Genomic DNA, 16,056 nt, shown 5'->3' on the forward strand with positions numbered 1-16,056 from the left:
AAACATGACCATGCCAAGCCGCACTGCTTCTTGACACTCTGCTCGCTTAACCTGGAAGCCAGCCGCACCAATGTGTCGGAGGAAACACCGCACAACTGCCGATCATAGTCAGCGTGCATGCGCCCGGCCCGCCACAAGGAGTCGATAGAGCGTGATGGGACAAGGACATCCCGGGCGGCCAAACCCTCCCCTAACCCGGACGATGCTGGACCAATTGTGCGCCGCCTCTTTGGTCTCCCGGTCGCGGCCTGCTGCAACAAGTACTGCGATGCAGTGCCTTAGACCGCTGCGCCACTCGGGAGGAATTATTTATTTTTATTACAGGAAATTAGCTTTAAAACTACAAACTGTTCTCTCAGATTCATGGCAAAATGTGTAGAATAGCAGGAAATTAGCTCTAAAACAGCAAATTTTTCTTTCAGCCTAATGGCAAAATGGGTCAAATAGCATGAGCTTAGCTATAAAACTGCCTTGCTTGGACCTTGCGGGGGGCCCTGCAAAACTGCGCTACGCCACCGATCCTACACCCCACCTTTCCTCTTGTCATTACAGGACTTCCTATTGTCTCAGATCTAGGCCTACTTCTCCTCTCCCCTTTCTGCTCCCAGAGATCGGTATACCCCTCTTTAGCCTTCTCCAATGCTTCAAACTCTCCATCTCACTCTTTGCCTCCTTCTGCCCCCAAAGCATGGGACAAATCCTCAGTTCCCCCATCTTGGGACTTTTTCAAAGCTTCATACCCCCCATCCCCACCGTTCGCCCCCTTTTCCCCCAAGGTGTGGTACAGATCCTCAGTTCCCTCATCTTTGGACTTTTTCAACGCTTCATACCCCCCATCCCCACCTTTCGCCCCCTTTTCCCCCAAGGTGTGGTACAGATCCCCAGTTCCCTCATCTTTGGACTTTTTCAAAGCTTCATACCCCCCATCCCCACCTTTCGCCGCGCCTTCCTCCAAGGTGTGGTACAGATCCCCAGTTCCCTCATCTTTGGACTTTTTCAAAGCTTCATACCCCCCATCTCCACCTTTCGCCGCGCCTTCCTCCAAGGTGTGGTACTCCTCCTCCTTTCCTTCCGCTTTCTTCAGCGCTTCGTACGCTCCCTCTGTTTTCTCTCCTCCTGCTGCTTGTGCTGGAGTTGTGTTCAGGGTGTCGTACTCTCCCTCTCTCTTGGTACCATGTTTTTTGTGGAGCTCCTCGTACCCCCCATCTCCTCCATCCTGCGACTTCACTGTCATCAGGGGCATATCTTGGTAAATGGCCTCTAGCAGAGAAACACAGAAAATACATGAAGAACACAGAAGAATGAAGAACTTTTGAATGGTAACCAATTGATGTCATGTAAAGGACTTATGTGTCATTTAAACAAACATGTATGTGTGTGCACACAAAAGCACGCTGAGGATACCAGTTGTAGGCTTACCTTCCCTAGTCCTCCTCTTGCGATACATGACTATGGCTCCTATGACCAGCATAACCCCCAAGACGATCAACCCAATGGTGATCAGTAGCACATGTGTCTCTTGAGCGTCGACGTCATCTGTCACGATGAGTAAAGCAGAAAGATGATCAATGTTAGGTTTGTCCAATTCTAAAGGTTTATTAACTTTGTTTAATTTTGCTGACAAGTGTATCACTAAAAAAAGACATCATAGGCCTACTACACTGTATGATGCTCTCTCTTCAAATTACACATCAGAGTTGGCTTAAGCAGAGTTGGCTTGAGAAACTAACTTAATAATAATAATAATATATGCCATTTAGCAGACGCTTTTATCCAAAGCGACTTACAGTCATGTGTGCATACATTCTACGTATGGGTGGTCCCGGGGATCGAACCCACTACCCTGGCGTTACAAGCGCCATGCTCTACCAACTGAGCTACAGAAGGACCAATGTGTCAAAAACTTTTATGTGAATATTTCAAACTTCTATCAGGCATGTCCTTCAACAAGAATCTACTCTCATATTTTCACGCTCCAATAATATATGTTAAGGTTCTCTCATTTGTGTAGAACTCACAATGATGGATATCGCTTAGTGCAGACCTCCCGTTTTTCCACACTGCTCTGCATGCGTAACTACCAGCCGGCATGAAACCTGTGTAGCTTTGGCTGATGCCTTTAGGTAGCCACCTAGGATTGTGCTGTTTGTAGTACCAGTGATAGAAGGCGCCGTTGGGGCAGCTGGAGCATGAGCAGGACAGGCCAGCGGACTCCGAGACAACTGCCTTCATAGGGGGTGCAGAAACAATCAGTTCTTGTTGAGTTGAGTTGAATGTGCTTGGCATTCCTTTGTCCCTTCGCGTAAAGGTGGCTTGACAGCTATATATCCCCTGGTCGGACTCGGTCACATTGTTGATAACATAAGAAGAACTGGAACCGTCTTTTATCGTCTGTTTATCCTTGTAGAATATAGTGTGGCTAATTCGGTCAGTCCCCGACACAACACACCGCAGACTCAGTTTCTCCCCCAAAAGAGCAGGCCCAGGCAATATCATCATCCGTACGACCCGGTCTGGAGGAGAGATAGAAACAGGGAAGGTGGAAGAGAGGAAGAGAAAAAAGGGCATAGTTGCAAAGTGAGAAGGGAGGGATCAGATAAAATAGGGTTATCATTTGATGCAGACATTCTGTATAGTAGCAAAAAAATTGGCTCAGGAACCCATGATAGGTAACTGGGTGGTTAGATTTCACCAGGAGTACTTTTCCCCGGTTAGAGAGTAAGCAGATGACAAATGTCACATATTTATTGAGGACTTGTGGTTGGATATGGTAAAGGTTTGTGTGTGGTTCTGCAACCAAGGAGAGGCATCATGAGCATGTTGCATAGCATAAAAGGTCAAGGTGATTTGGATAAACCTATTGAACCAATACATCTCAAACGCGGTGACTTAATATACTGTACATGAAAAACAGGAAACAAACCTACTTTTAAACTTGGATGCCCACAACTGGAAAGAAACCGAGGAATGGCTTGACAGGATTTAAATACAAACTAGAAAAGTACTGTTCCTGAAGAAAATGTAGTTTATAAAGATGTTAAAGAGTTAGAAATAATTAGGATAGCCTGCAAATGTGAAAGCCGGTTTGGTGTCTAGCTTGAATGGTTCAAAAGTTACTGTTGGTGAGTTATTTTAAGCAAATGGATACCGTAATAATTCATAACGATTTTAAAGAATTTGAATTTAGAATAGCCTATAGCTTTATTGGCAAAGGAGCAGGACCATTTTGGTTAACAAACGTTGTATTTCTATGGTTCTCAATCAATACTATGTTCATTTACACAAAGTTGAAATGCTTATAGTTTAAAAAGTCTAAATAGCATTAAAAATCTAAATACAAGCAATCTAAGTTGGGTCAGTCTGAACATCTAAATGTTGGTTTGGTGTTGATAGGTTAAATGGTGTAGGAGAAGATGCAGCAGGTGAAGAATGGAAACATATTGTTACCATTTAAGTCCGTGGCCCTTTTTTGCCATTGAAATGCATTGGTAGCTAATTTAAATATGGTTGTAGTACAAAAAAATGCTAACAAAAATATTTTCTCAAGTAATCTAAGTTGGAGCAGTCTGCACATTTGGAAGTTGGTTTTGTGTTAAAGGCTTAAATCGTTTAAGCGCTAAATCAAGCCAAATAAATCAAACAATAATTGTGGTGTGCATGCTAAATTGTGAAGTATTTATTGATAGGATAGGATAGCCTGAACATGTGAAAGTGTGTTTGGTGCCTATAGCTTGAATTACAAAATGGAAATATCACATTTTCATAAGTATTCAGACCTTTTACTCAGTACTTTGATGAAGCACCTTTGGCAGCAATTACAGCCTCTCGTCTTCTTGGGTATGACGCTACAAGCTTGGCACACCTGTATTTGGGGAGTTTCTCCCATTCTTCTCTGCAGATCCTCTCAAGCTCTGACAGGTTGGAGGGGGAGAGTTGCTGCACAGCTATTTTCAGGTCTCTCCAGAGATGTTTGATTGGGTTCAAGTCCGGGCTCTGGTTGTGCCACTCAAGGACATTCAAAGACTTGTCCCAAAACCACTCCTGTGTTGTCTTGGCTGTGTGCTCAGGGTCGTTGTCCTGTTGGAAGGTGAAACTTTGCCCCAGTCTGAGTTAAATCTTGGTTTCATCAGACCAGAGAATCCTGTTTCTCATGGTCTGAGAGTTGTTTAGGTGCTTTTTTGGCAAACTCCAAGCGGGCTGTCATGTGCGTTTACCTAGGAGTGGCTTCCGTCTGGCCACTCTACCATAAAGGCCTGATTGGTGGAGTGCTGCAGAGATGGTTGTCCTTTTGGAAGGTTCTCCCAACTTCACAGAGGAACTCTGGAGCTCTGTCAGAGTGACCATTGGGTTCTTGGTTACCTCCTTGACCAAGGCCCTTCTCCCCCGATTGCTCAGTTTGGCAGGGCGGCCAGCTCTAGGAAGAGTCATGGTGGTTCCAAACCTCTTCCATTTAAGAATGATGGAGACCACTGTGTTCTTGGGGACCTTCAATGCTGCAGAAATGTTTTGGTACCCTTCCCCAGATCTGTTCCTTGACACAATCCTGTCTCAGGGCTCTATGGACAATTCCTTCGACCTCATGGCTTGATTTTTTTTCTCTGACATGCACTGTGGGACCATATATAGACAGATGTGTGTCTTTCTAAATCATGTCCAATCAATTGAATTTACCACAGGTGGACTGCAATCAAGTTGTACAAACATCTCAAAGATGATCAATGGAAACAGTATCCACCTGAGCTCAATTTTGAGTCTCATAGCAAGGGTCTGAATATTAATGTAAATAAGTTTCCATGGTTTTTTAAAAATACATTTGCAAAAGATTCTAAAAACCTGTTTTGCTTCGTCATTATGGGGTATTGTGTGTAGGAAATGTTTGTACTTAATCTATTTTAGAATAAGGCTGTAACGTAACAAAAAGTGGAAAAAGTCAAAGCCTGAATACTTTCCGAATGCACTGTACATGTAGGTTAAAGTCCATAAAAGGGAAGAGATCGTTGATCAGACAGAACTCTTAGTCCCACTGTATCTCCATGTTCACAGTCAGTATATAGCTTATAGATACCTACTTGTAGATACCTGAAGAAGTCTGACCTTGGTACAGTATATTCAACTCAGAGCTCAGTTTTTCAACGGATTTTAGAGTACCCTTTTCAAATAATTGATGGACATATTGAAGTTGGACCACCCATACGTAGAATGTATGCACACATGACTGTAAGTCGCTTTGGATAAAAGCGTCTGCTAAATGGCATATATTATTATTATATTATAAGTGTGCTCAGTTTCTAAAACGTCTGTCTAATCATAGTGGCTTAAAACCCTTCATACTGTATGAACAATGGGTGATACAAATGAGATTCCTGTAGGATGGTTGAAAGCGTGTTGCACCTCTTTCCATGATTTATACAGTGTCATGAAGAGGTATTTCCCCCCCTTTTCTCTATTTTTGCATATTATATACTGAATGTTATCAGATCTTCAACCAACACCTAATATTAAAAAGGGAACCTGAGTTAACAAAAAAAGTTATACTTATTTTATTTATTGAATTTATGCAACACCCAATTCCACTGTGTGAAAAAGTAATTGCCCCCTTACACTCAATAACTGGTTGTGCCACCTTCAGCTGCAATGACTGCAACCAAATTGGAAATGAGAACTAAATTGTGAATGAGAACATGTTCTCAACTGGCCTACCTGGTTAAATAAAGGTGAAATATATATATTTTGAAATGCTTCCTTTAGTTGTTGATCAGTCTCTCATGTCGCTGTTGAGGAATTTTGGCTGATGCAGAACTGCTTTAAATCAGTGACATTTGTGTGTTTTTAAGCAATAACTGCTGATTAGACTTGGACTTTGACTAGGCTTTGACTAAAACCTTTTTTTATTTTTAGACATTTTCATGTAGACTCGTGTGTGCCTTTTGGATCATTGTCTTGCTGCATGACCCAGCTCTACTTCAGCTTCAGCTCACAGATGGATGGCCTGATATTCTCCTGTAGAATTATCTGATACAGAGGATCATTCATGGTTCCTTCTATTAAGGCAAGTTGTCCAGGTCCTGAGTCAGCAAAGCATCCCCAAACCATCACACTACCACCACCATGCTTGGCCATTAGTATGAGGTTCTTACTGTGGAATGTAGTGTTTGGTTTTCGCCAGGCATAATGGGACCCATGTCGTCCAAAAGGCGGACTCAAGTTGGCCTAGAAGCACCTGGATGATCATCAAGACTCTTGGAAAAATGTTCTATGAACAGATGAGTCAAAAGTATAGCTTTTTGGATGACATGGGTCTCATTATGCCTGGAGAAAACCAAACACTGCATTCTACAGTGTTGACCAATGGCGCACATATCCAGATTAGTGACCAGAAAGAATTTGTTTTATTTCCTCCAGAACAATAGCTGGCAACGAGCACTGCAGACAGGCTGCCTTCCAAAGTGAATGCGCGATGTAGATAGAACACCCACCCTTTCCAGCAAACTCCACTACATGTAATCCTTATTATTTTGGACTCCAGAGAAGTGACATGACACATCCCTATTTGATATGGGCTGCTAACATTAATGACTTTCGGGGGGGGTTCAAAAAATTTGCAAACCACTGGGATACATGATAGTGGCAGCAAACATAGTAATGGTAAGCTACAGTATTTCTTACAATCTTCTATTTTGACTGGAATTGTGTTGGTCATTGAAAATGTTAGTTTACCTAAAATAGTTTACTCATCAGATTGTGCTGATTTCCCTTCCTATTCTTGTAATAATTGCTCAACAAGTCTGTGACCGTGGTTGCGTAAACATTTTTGTTGTTGTTATTTTTTTTGCTTGAGCACATGCCACCCAAAAGATCCATGCATTGGACTTATTGCTTAAGTATAGGCCTACTTTAACAAATATACACTTTGTCTTTAATTATTGTTAAATTGATGCAACTTCATGCCTTGGCAGCAGCTAATGGGGATCCAGAATAAATACAAATACTGTCAAAAACAAATGTTGGCAACAAGTCATTAGACTATGCCTACAAGTGGCTGCTCTAGTAAGTAATTTGCTATTAGACTATTTCTTGCTTTTGTTTTAATTCATGGCTTGGTCTTCTCATGACAATTGCCTTGTGCCTCCTGGTGAATTCTTCGCAGTTTGGATTTATCACATTTTTAAAAAGTTAACTAGCATTGTGCTGGAGTCCAAAGCATCGTGGGGGACTTTCACACCCAATTTTTTTTGCAGTGGTTTTTCCGAACGATTTATATATTCCCTAGATAACAGACGCCACCATGCCTCCATCTTGGCACTCCCCCACCGTGTAAAAAATATTTTGGAAGCTATAAAAATGCATTTATTTATGTCTACATTTGTTTTTGCCACGTTTATTGTACAGACACGTTAATGTATATGTATTAATTATATTATGTGAGCTAAAATTTTCTTTTAAATGCTAAAGAATAAAAACATTTTCCTTAAAGTAGGTTATATTTAAAAAATAAAATAAAGTACTAATGTTACTGTCCCCACTACTACAAAAAAATACTTATATGTGTAATTTGTAATTGTTTCCTTGAAACATTTAATTGAAATGCTTAAAAATTCCAATCATTCCTGGAGGACTGCTTCTTCTTCTGAGGAGTGCCAATATGGCCGACCGTTAGCTTCAAAGCCTCTCATTGGCCAACACATATAATCCGCAATGCAAGGTTTACATACATAATTTGCCCCCCCCCCCCCTAAATTCTCTTTGTTTGGACCGGTGTGACCAACACACCGCGGTTGGCTCAAAAATTGTGGTCTTGGTCCAATTCCATTTTATACTGTGGTGCAGTTTCCTGCAGGTGAGAACGCAGTCTGGACCAAACACAGGAAAATAACCAGGAGCGCGCAGTATTATTTGTTGTTTGACTGCAAGCATTATTCTACTTCCAACTTCAGTGCGTTCAAGACAACTTGCAACTCCGGAAAACAACGAGCTGGGAAAAATATTTTGAATGGCCATCCAACTCGGAATTCCAAATGGACAATTCTGGCATATTTCTAGAGACTTTCCGACCTGAAGAACAATTAAATCAAAATTTGACCTAACTTTTGTTGTTTAGTTCTCAGTTGTGTTGTGTAAAGAATTGCTATTTCTTATGCAAGTGACCAGCCTACTGCTAAATACATGGCTACAACTCACAGTAAAGCCTGTGGGGTCCCCTACAGGATAGCTCCCACATTACACACATAATCTCCCCTTTGGCCGAACACTGTGTGCCCGAAGAGGATTCTACGATGACGGACAGACAACTGAGCCAATGGCGGAAGACTACAGACTACACCCCAGCTGAACCAATCCAAAGATCCGATCTTCCAGGATCAACCTACTTTCTGTTCTGTATAAATTGTGTGTGTAGCGGTTAACTCGCTCTCTTTTCCTGCTGTTCTGTGCGAGCGAACGGGAGAGCCGTAATTACGCTGTACCAGATATCTTTACTCTGAATAAACTGTCGCTTGTAGTACAATTTTACCACCTTGTCTGAATCGATCCTTAACCGGCTCACCCTTCTACATATCCTATTATCAACAGTTGAAAGCGCCAATAGGCTACAGAATATAGCCTACTTACTTCCCAGTTAGAGCAGCTATTGCGCTGTTTGCTAACGCATGTTGTTGAAGACCAAAGCCAAAGTCATTTTTGGGGGACACAAGTTCTGCTTTTTCATAATCATAGTTTCATTCATTTTTCTCCAATAAACAATGAACTCAACAAACAATAGACTTGCATGACCACGTGGTTTTGTTTAGGCATCTTAGTTCGTTTGACATTTGGCAATGTGAAACGAAATGGAACAAATGAAAAGTAATACAATGTAACAAATAATCGCACTCTGATTCGAACTATAGCTCAGGACTAGGTGTGAAAACGCCCTTGCGTCAAAGCTAGGCCTAGGCTACAACAACTTGGAGGTCTGACACAGAGCCTACTGTAACCATTAACACTTTGCCAAGGAGGCTATAATTCTTCCTAATCGTGGACAGACTAGGTATGTAACATAATGGTATGAGCACTTGACACAATATTTTAGTCCTGGGTTTCTAGGATCGAGATGATCAATTGCCAAAACAGGAATTCGAGAGTTCATATTTATTCCACAATTCCTTTGAAATTATGGAAACATTGCAGCCACCAATGGTTGTTTTACCTGAGGTCTTGATGGTGAGGGGGGTGCTCCTCAGGTTAGTCTCGTCACTACACCAGTAGATGGCGACGTTGTCTTTCAGTTTGCGGGGTTGAAAGGTCAACACTTTGTGATTTTCGGTCGTCAGACTTTTCTGGAGTTTTATTCTTCCTACCCTCCCAGCTTTGTACACCCAACAGCACCATCCCTTCAGATTCTCATCCTCCTCCACCAGCAGCTCCAGGACTACTGAGCCATCTATGTTGATGACTGGCTCCCCTGACTTGATCAACAGAGTGGCAGGTGGAAGGTACTCTGTGATGCAGTCCCAGGTGAGTCCAGAGTAGGTTGTAGTGGAGTGGAAGGTTCAAAAGTAAAGTAAGGGGAGAGATTATTTTTGTGTTAAAGTAAGGGGAGAGGTTGAGCATGAAAACAGCATGTATATGACGCATGCATTTTGAACACAGCAATACCTGTATAAAAAAAGTGTAATAATTGACCAAATGTCTGTACAATATACTATAACATCAAACTCTTGCCATATCTGTTAGTTTATGAATTCTCTGCTTAATTTAAACTACCCACATTTTATGCCACTGAGCTGAAATGATATGTCCATGAGGCTTAGGCATTCGGGAGTTGGCGTGGTATATTTACCTAGAACTGTGATGTTGAAGTTGTCACTCTTCTGTCCATTGTTCTCACACTGATATGAGCCGGAGTTCTTAGCGGAGACAGCCCTTATGCTCCATGTCTTGCTGGCTTGATTTTGATCCTCAACCTTGTTGAAGAACCATTTTACCTTACCTGTGCTGTTGTCACAACTCAGAATTATTGTATCCCCAGAGTAGACTTGCTTGAATGTGAGGACCATGGAAACTGAAAAGAGATACAGGAGAGAGAACCGTTTGAGGAGATGCTTTTTTCTCTTGGTGCAAATAGGAATTCTCACAATATTATGCTTGTCACTGCTGGATACTGTAAATCGGAATGACGGTGAATTTGCCAACTGCAGTCTGAGGTTAGGGTTATGCTGCCACCTAGCGGTAGATTACAAGCATCAGCGTTTGGGACATTGCATTTTAGAAGAGATATGAAAGTTGCTGTAATGGCTAACGCCTTTATCACACTTTCAGAGATATTGTGCCAAATAATGGGCGGAAGCAGAAAGAAGGGGGCCCGGGGGGAGCAGGTGGAGGCTTGGCTGGCGGACTAGGTAAATAGGCGTGTATGGTTTCTGGCTTCAAGTGAAAAATACATATTTTTGGTTGCGTGGTGTTGTAAACGCTGTGTACTTACCCTGGGGTTTGAGCTGACTCTTGACCACAACAGAAAACACTGTAAAAAATAAAAGAAAGTTGTTTTTACATAATTCTGTACGCACTTCCCATTCTCTCGACGCTGTGGTAGCGTTTCACCCGTATCCAGGTGTTAAACTGGGCGGGGTGAGGCGATCTATGATCCAAATGAAAGATAGGCAGAACGGAGACCCCAGAAGCTACCTTTGGTTATGCACATTTGGAATTATCTAATGAAAAATATTGTCCACAATTAACTTTCCTGAGCCAACAACACGAGTAAGCAACAGCAAAGTCAGATAACCCCAGTAGAATAGTTTGGTCAGCTTGTCGTATTCTATGCGAGAAAATAATATTCCTCTCGAGGCACATTCAAATTGCGGGTGCTACACAGGGAGAGAATGCATGCCCCGTCATTGTATAACATTCTTAATGCAGTCGTGGGAAAACACATTTTGAAAGCAGTTTTGATGGCCACTGTTAAAATAGGGTATCACAGAGCTTTCTTTTGTTACTTATTTCTAATTTCCAAAAGATTAGTTAACTGAACCATTTTAGAACCGGGGTTATTAGCAGGGACATGGTTTATGCTAGTTAGTCCACGCCAATGTCGCCAACGGCGTTGAACGTTTAGGTGAGACCGGGTTTAAATGTAACACGGGTCAGCTGTAACAGGTAGGCCTAACATTATATTCATAGTACATGATCCTTGGCTGAGTGACATTGGAACGTTTTTTGGGGACATTCAAGTTATCTGTATGTTGCTAATTAGCAACAAGCTAAAGTTTAGAGTTTGTGATTGCAATGGGGTAAATGCAGATGGAAAACTCGGCCAATGTATATATTGCCACTATCCTGCATCAGTTAGGCTACAGAAGGTGATAAGGCTTATTACTAAATAACACCTGCCTGATAATATGGACCAATATGTTCTTGGGTTTATTTCTGGAGGGGGAAATTATACATTTGATAATTTTATTTTTTAAATGTCACCAGAACTGACCTTCTCATAAGACCTTCTTACTTTGAAATGCACATTTTGTTGCGTTACAAAGGGGGAATGAAATGGATTTAATTGTGATTTATTTCACTTTTCTACACAAAATACTTCATAATGTGTACAGTACCACTCAAATGTTTGGACACACCTACTCATTCCAGATTTTGACTTTACTTTGACTATTTTCTACATTATAGAATAATAGTGAAGACATCACAAATATGAAAAAAACATTTGCTTAACAAATCACATAATGGGTCACATGGACTCACTCTGTGTGCAATAATAAGGGTTAACATGACTACCCCATTTCTGTACCCCACACACTCAATTATCTTTAAGGTCACTCAGTGCAGTACAGAAATTCACGCACATATTCCACCAATAAGACCAGGGAGTTTTTCCAATGCCTCGAGAAGAAGGGCACGGATTGGTAGATGGGTATATCCCTTTGAGCATGGTGAAGTTATTCGTTCGGTTACGGGTGGTATATCAATACACCCATTCACTAGAAAGATACAGGCATCCTTCCTAACTCAGTTGCTGGAGAGGATTTTTCTGAGGCCAATGTTGATTTTAAAACAGTTAAGAAATTGAATGACTGTGATTTAGAGAAAACTGAGGATGGTGATAAAAAATATATATATACAATATAGAACAAAACACACATGACAACCAGAGAGACAACACACAACACTACATAAGGAGAGACCTAAGACAACAACAATGCGAGGCAGCAACCCAGGATAAAATGAAACAGCATGGAGGACAATAACTTAAAACACAAGTCCAAATCTTCACTGGAGCTGCTTACCAAGAAGACGGTTAATATCTATTTCCAGTTTTACTTAAAGCTGCTTGTAAAATCTTATGCAAGATTTTACAAAGCATGATGAATATTTAAAAAAAATGGACAAATATTGTACAATACAGATGTGCAAAGCTCCTGAGACTTACCAAAAAAGGCTCACAGCTGTGATCACTGGCAAAAGTATTTTCCAAAACAATAAAATGTGAAGAAATCCAAGGGGGGTAAATGCTTATTATGGGCTCTGTAAATGTATTTGGCTAATAAAGGTGATTCTGATTCTAATAAATATTGTAACGCTGGTTGTAGTTTAATATATCTTATAGCTCCCCATATTATTGATGCCTTATTTATCCTTTTGTATAGCCATTATCATGTCTTATTCAACAGATTATTCATTTATAAATGTAGTTCTATTTTATAGAGTTTGGAAAATACCCCGTATCCATCTGGTACTAAAATGCGCAACTGTGGACACATGCAGAGTGATAGAATGTTTCTTGTCCAAACGGCAGACTACCTTTTTAAATGGAATGGGTAATTCAGGGCCTAGAAATGAATACTAAATGTAGAATCAACTCCAGAAGTAATTACGAGGCCATTTTAAAGATCAACTTTAAAGGCACTTTATAGAGAGGAACCGGGAGATATGAGTCCTTCCATGATTGGTGTAAGTCATTTATCTCCCCTCTGCTTGTGATGCGCAGATCCACTCATAACCCGCATTCCCCGTGGTTATATCCGTGGGGTGGGCGGGTTAAGGGTCATTAAATCTTGTGTGGATGACGAGCGGGTAGGGGGTGCGGGTTGAATAAAGAGAAAACAATGCATTAAAAATCCATAAATATATAATTATTGTGCAATTCATATCTATAGTCTACATTGAGTGTTTTCTTTCATTTGTATCTGCTTTTAGTGCTTTAGGGCCTAACTACGTGCGTCAAATACACGACAATTGACAAAATACTTCTGGGAACTTGGGCAGAAAAAGTTAACGTCGATCCACTGAGGCAAAAAAGACAATGTCGGAGTTTAATTCAATAAGAGAAAAGCTGTGAAATGTGGAGTTGACAATTAAGAGAAGGGAGGGCCGTAACAGTAGCCTAATGTTTGGGAAATATGTGATGATTTATGAGGCGCTATACACATTTGAGTCAAAAGATGTGGACTTCAAATATGGCGCGTCAAGAGAACTGTATTGTTCAGATGGGTTAAATGGAATAGTAGCTGAAGTTTAATGTGTTTCCATTGCATTTTCAACTCTGGATTTCCCCCCCACTAAAACTGTTGCGATAAATAGCATACTTGCACACTCTGGTTTGGGCACAGGCTCTAGGTTATACGTTGAGAAATTAATAAAAGAAACATCCTTAAAAAACAATTGCCAGCCAATTACCAATCATCATGTCACCAGTATCATTCACATGATAGCCTACCCTCGATATTTATTGAACATTTGCACGAAGCTCATCAACATGCACTTAATCACCATAGGTTCTGAAGTTATGAAATACATTATTAAGTTAATCATAACTTATTCCATCTGCCTATAAACTCTGCATGCTTTTCAATGTCGTGGTAGGCTACAACATCATCGTGTGATTCCAAGCTTACTGCTACATGGTGGTTTTTCTATCAATCATCACGTCACCAGAATAAGACCCTAATAAACTGCATGCTTTCCCAAGTAGTAGTGGTAGGACCGCACAGCATATCCTCGCGTAACTCAAAGTTTACGTTGATATGATGGTTATTGTATCAATATTTGTGCGTTAAGGCTTTTCCACCACCAATTCTCGCATAATACATTTTACAGACCCAAACTGATCCAATACCGAGAAAATTACATGTGAAAACTATTTTTTTAGGTCATTCATGTTAATTAAATGGTTGGATGCAAACCTTGTTACTGACTCATATCCATTTTGCATCTAAACTAGTTATTTTCTCAAAAACCGCAAAAAAACACCATTAAATGCCTTTGAATAGGCGACTGTCATTCACCCTCTTGTCATTTAAAGGTATAATTATTTAATCTTTACATTTGAATTCAACCCAAGGAGTCTACAAATCCACAGAAAAAGTGCACACAATTCACAATTTCAGTTATATAGTATATATTTAGTTATAATACTGTATAACATACATTCTTTTGGGTCATAATATAACAGAAAAACAATTGTATGCAGAGTTGAACAGAGCAGAAGACTGGTAGCACCATTAATTGGTGGAGATAGGGGGCTTACCTGCCAATATCAGGAAAAGGTATATCATACCCATCTCTGATCAGTATGCCTACTTAAGATCTGCACATCAGGGAAATGACTGGGTGACTAACAATGAGAGGACAGTGAATGGAGAATACATATGGGGGCTGTGCTACAGACGGAACAATGTTGAGGAAGTTGAGACTTGGAAGAAACCCAAAATATTTTTTTCTTGATTTATTTTAGGAGAACTGTCATGTTTTGTCTTATATCATCTTGTCATTTTGCTTTTCCTTTTGTTCATTTTCCCCCTGCTGGTCTTTTTAGGTTCGTTCCCCTTTTTCTCTCTCCCTTCCTCTCTCTCTTCTCTCTATCGTTCCGTTCCTGCTCCCAGCTGTTCCTATTCCCCTAATCAATCATGTAGTCTTCCCACACCTGTTCCCTATTCTTTTCCCTGATTAGAGTCCCTATTTCTCTCCTTGTTTTCCGTTCCTGCCCTGTCGGATCCTTGTCTATTGTTCACCGTGCTGTGTCTGTGTATCGCCCTGTCGTGTCGTGTTTCCCTCAGATGCTGCGTGGAGAGCAGGTGTCTGAGTCTGCTAGGTTCAAGTGCCTTCCCGAGGCAACCTGCAGTTCTTGATCGAGTCTCCAGTCTGTTCTCGTCATTACGAGTGGAATTATGTCTTATGTTTGTAGAATTACTTTACTGGATTAAAGACTCTGTTTTCGCCAAGTCGCTTTTGGGTCCTCATTCACCTGCATGACAAGAACACTCCAGAACAAACTTCTGCACATTCACTTTCTTGTTTGTTCCACAGTATTTTCATGAGTCTCTTAACGCAGGGGTTCCTAAACTTTTTCACTCAGGTCCCCCTTCCAGCATTGGGGAACATCCCGCGCCCCCCTGCGCATGTGCGCCACTTCTATTTCTATGGGCACGAGCACTGTTCATGACACAAACTGTTCACACCCCTCTTGTTGGAGGAGATAACATTTTGCAGGTTTAAAGCTAATTCCCTGCTATTATACACATTTTGCAGGTTTAAAGCTAATTCCCTGCTATTATACACATTTTGCAGGTTTAAAGCTAATTCCCTGCTATTATACACATTTTGCCGTGTCTTATATGTATTCATGTGATATTTGAGTGACTCAAACATTACAACAAAATCAATGAGCTGAATAAAAACCTAGCTAAAAAGCATTATCTGACTTGAACTAGTTGATCTGGACATTTCTGAGTTATAAATAGCTCTGAGGTCTGTAATGACTGACATGACAAGAGAAACTGCTGGTGCACTACCCAATTCATTATATACTCTTTGAAATGTATTATATACACCCATTGATTATTGAAGATTACATACTGGGTGGTTTGAGCCCTGAATGCTGATTGGTTGGCAGCCGTGCTATATCAGACCTTATACCACAGGTATGATAAAACATTTATTTTTACTGCTCTAATTACGTTGGTAGCCAGTTTATATTAGCAATAAGGCACCTCGGGGGTTTGTGGTATGTGGCCAATATATTACGGCTAACGTCTGTGTCCACGCACTCCACAATGCGTGGTGCCTGGAAAC

The 16,056-nt window shown here is 40.9% G+C and overlaps 1 protein-coding gene across 1 annotated transcript; it reads right to left on the reverse strand.

Annotated features, from left to right (window-relative positions):
- Window positions 1-658: 658 nt before the first annotated feature.
- LOC124047630 lies at window positions 659-14,604 on the reverse strand. Its single transcript, XM_046367949.1, has 7 exons — window positions 14,513-14,604; window positions 10,460-10,498; window positions 9,818-10,039; window positions 9,185-9,475; window positions 2,019-2,513; window positions 1,420-1,536; window positions 659-1,260 (listed from the first exon to the last, which is right to left on the reverse strand). The coding sequence occupies exons 1-7, from the start codon at window positions 14,544-14,546 to the stop codon at window positions 659-661; spliced, it is 1,800 nt and encodes a 599-aa protein (XP_046223905.1). The 5' UTR covers window positions 14,547-14,604.
- Between the last annotated feature and the right edge of the window lie 1,452 nt (window positions 14,605-16,056).

The sequence above is a fragment of the Oncorhynchus gorbuscha genome, linkage group LG11 (assembly GCF_021184085.1).
Source record: "Oncorhynchus gorbuscha isolate QuinsamMale2020 ecotype Even-year linkage group LG11, OgorEven_v1.0, whole genome shotgun sequence".
In the NCBI taxonomy this organism is placed as follows: Eukaryota; Metazoa; Chordata; class Actinopteri; order Salmoniformes; family Salmonidae; genus Oncorhynchus; species Oncorhynchus gorbuscha.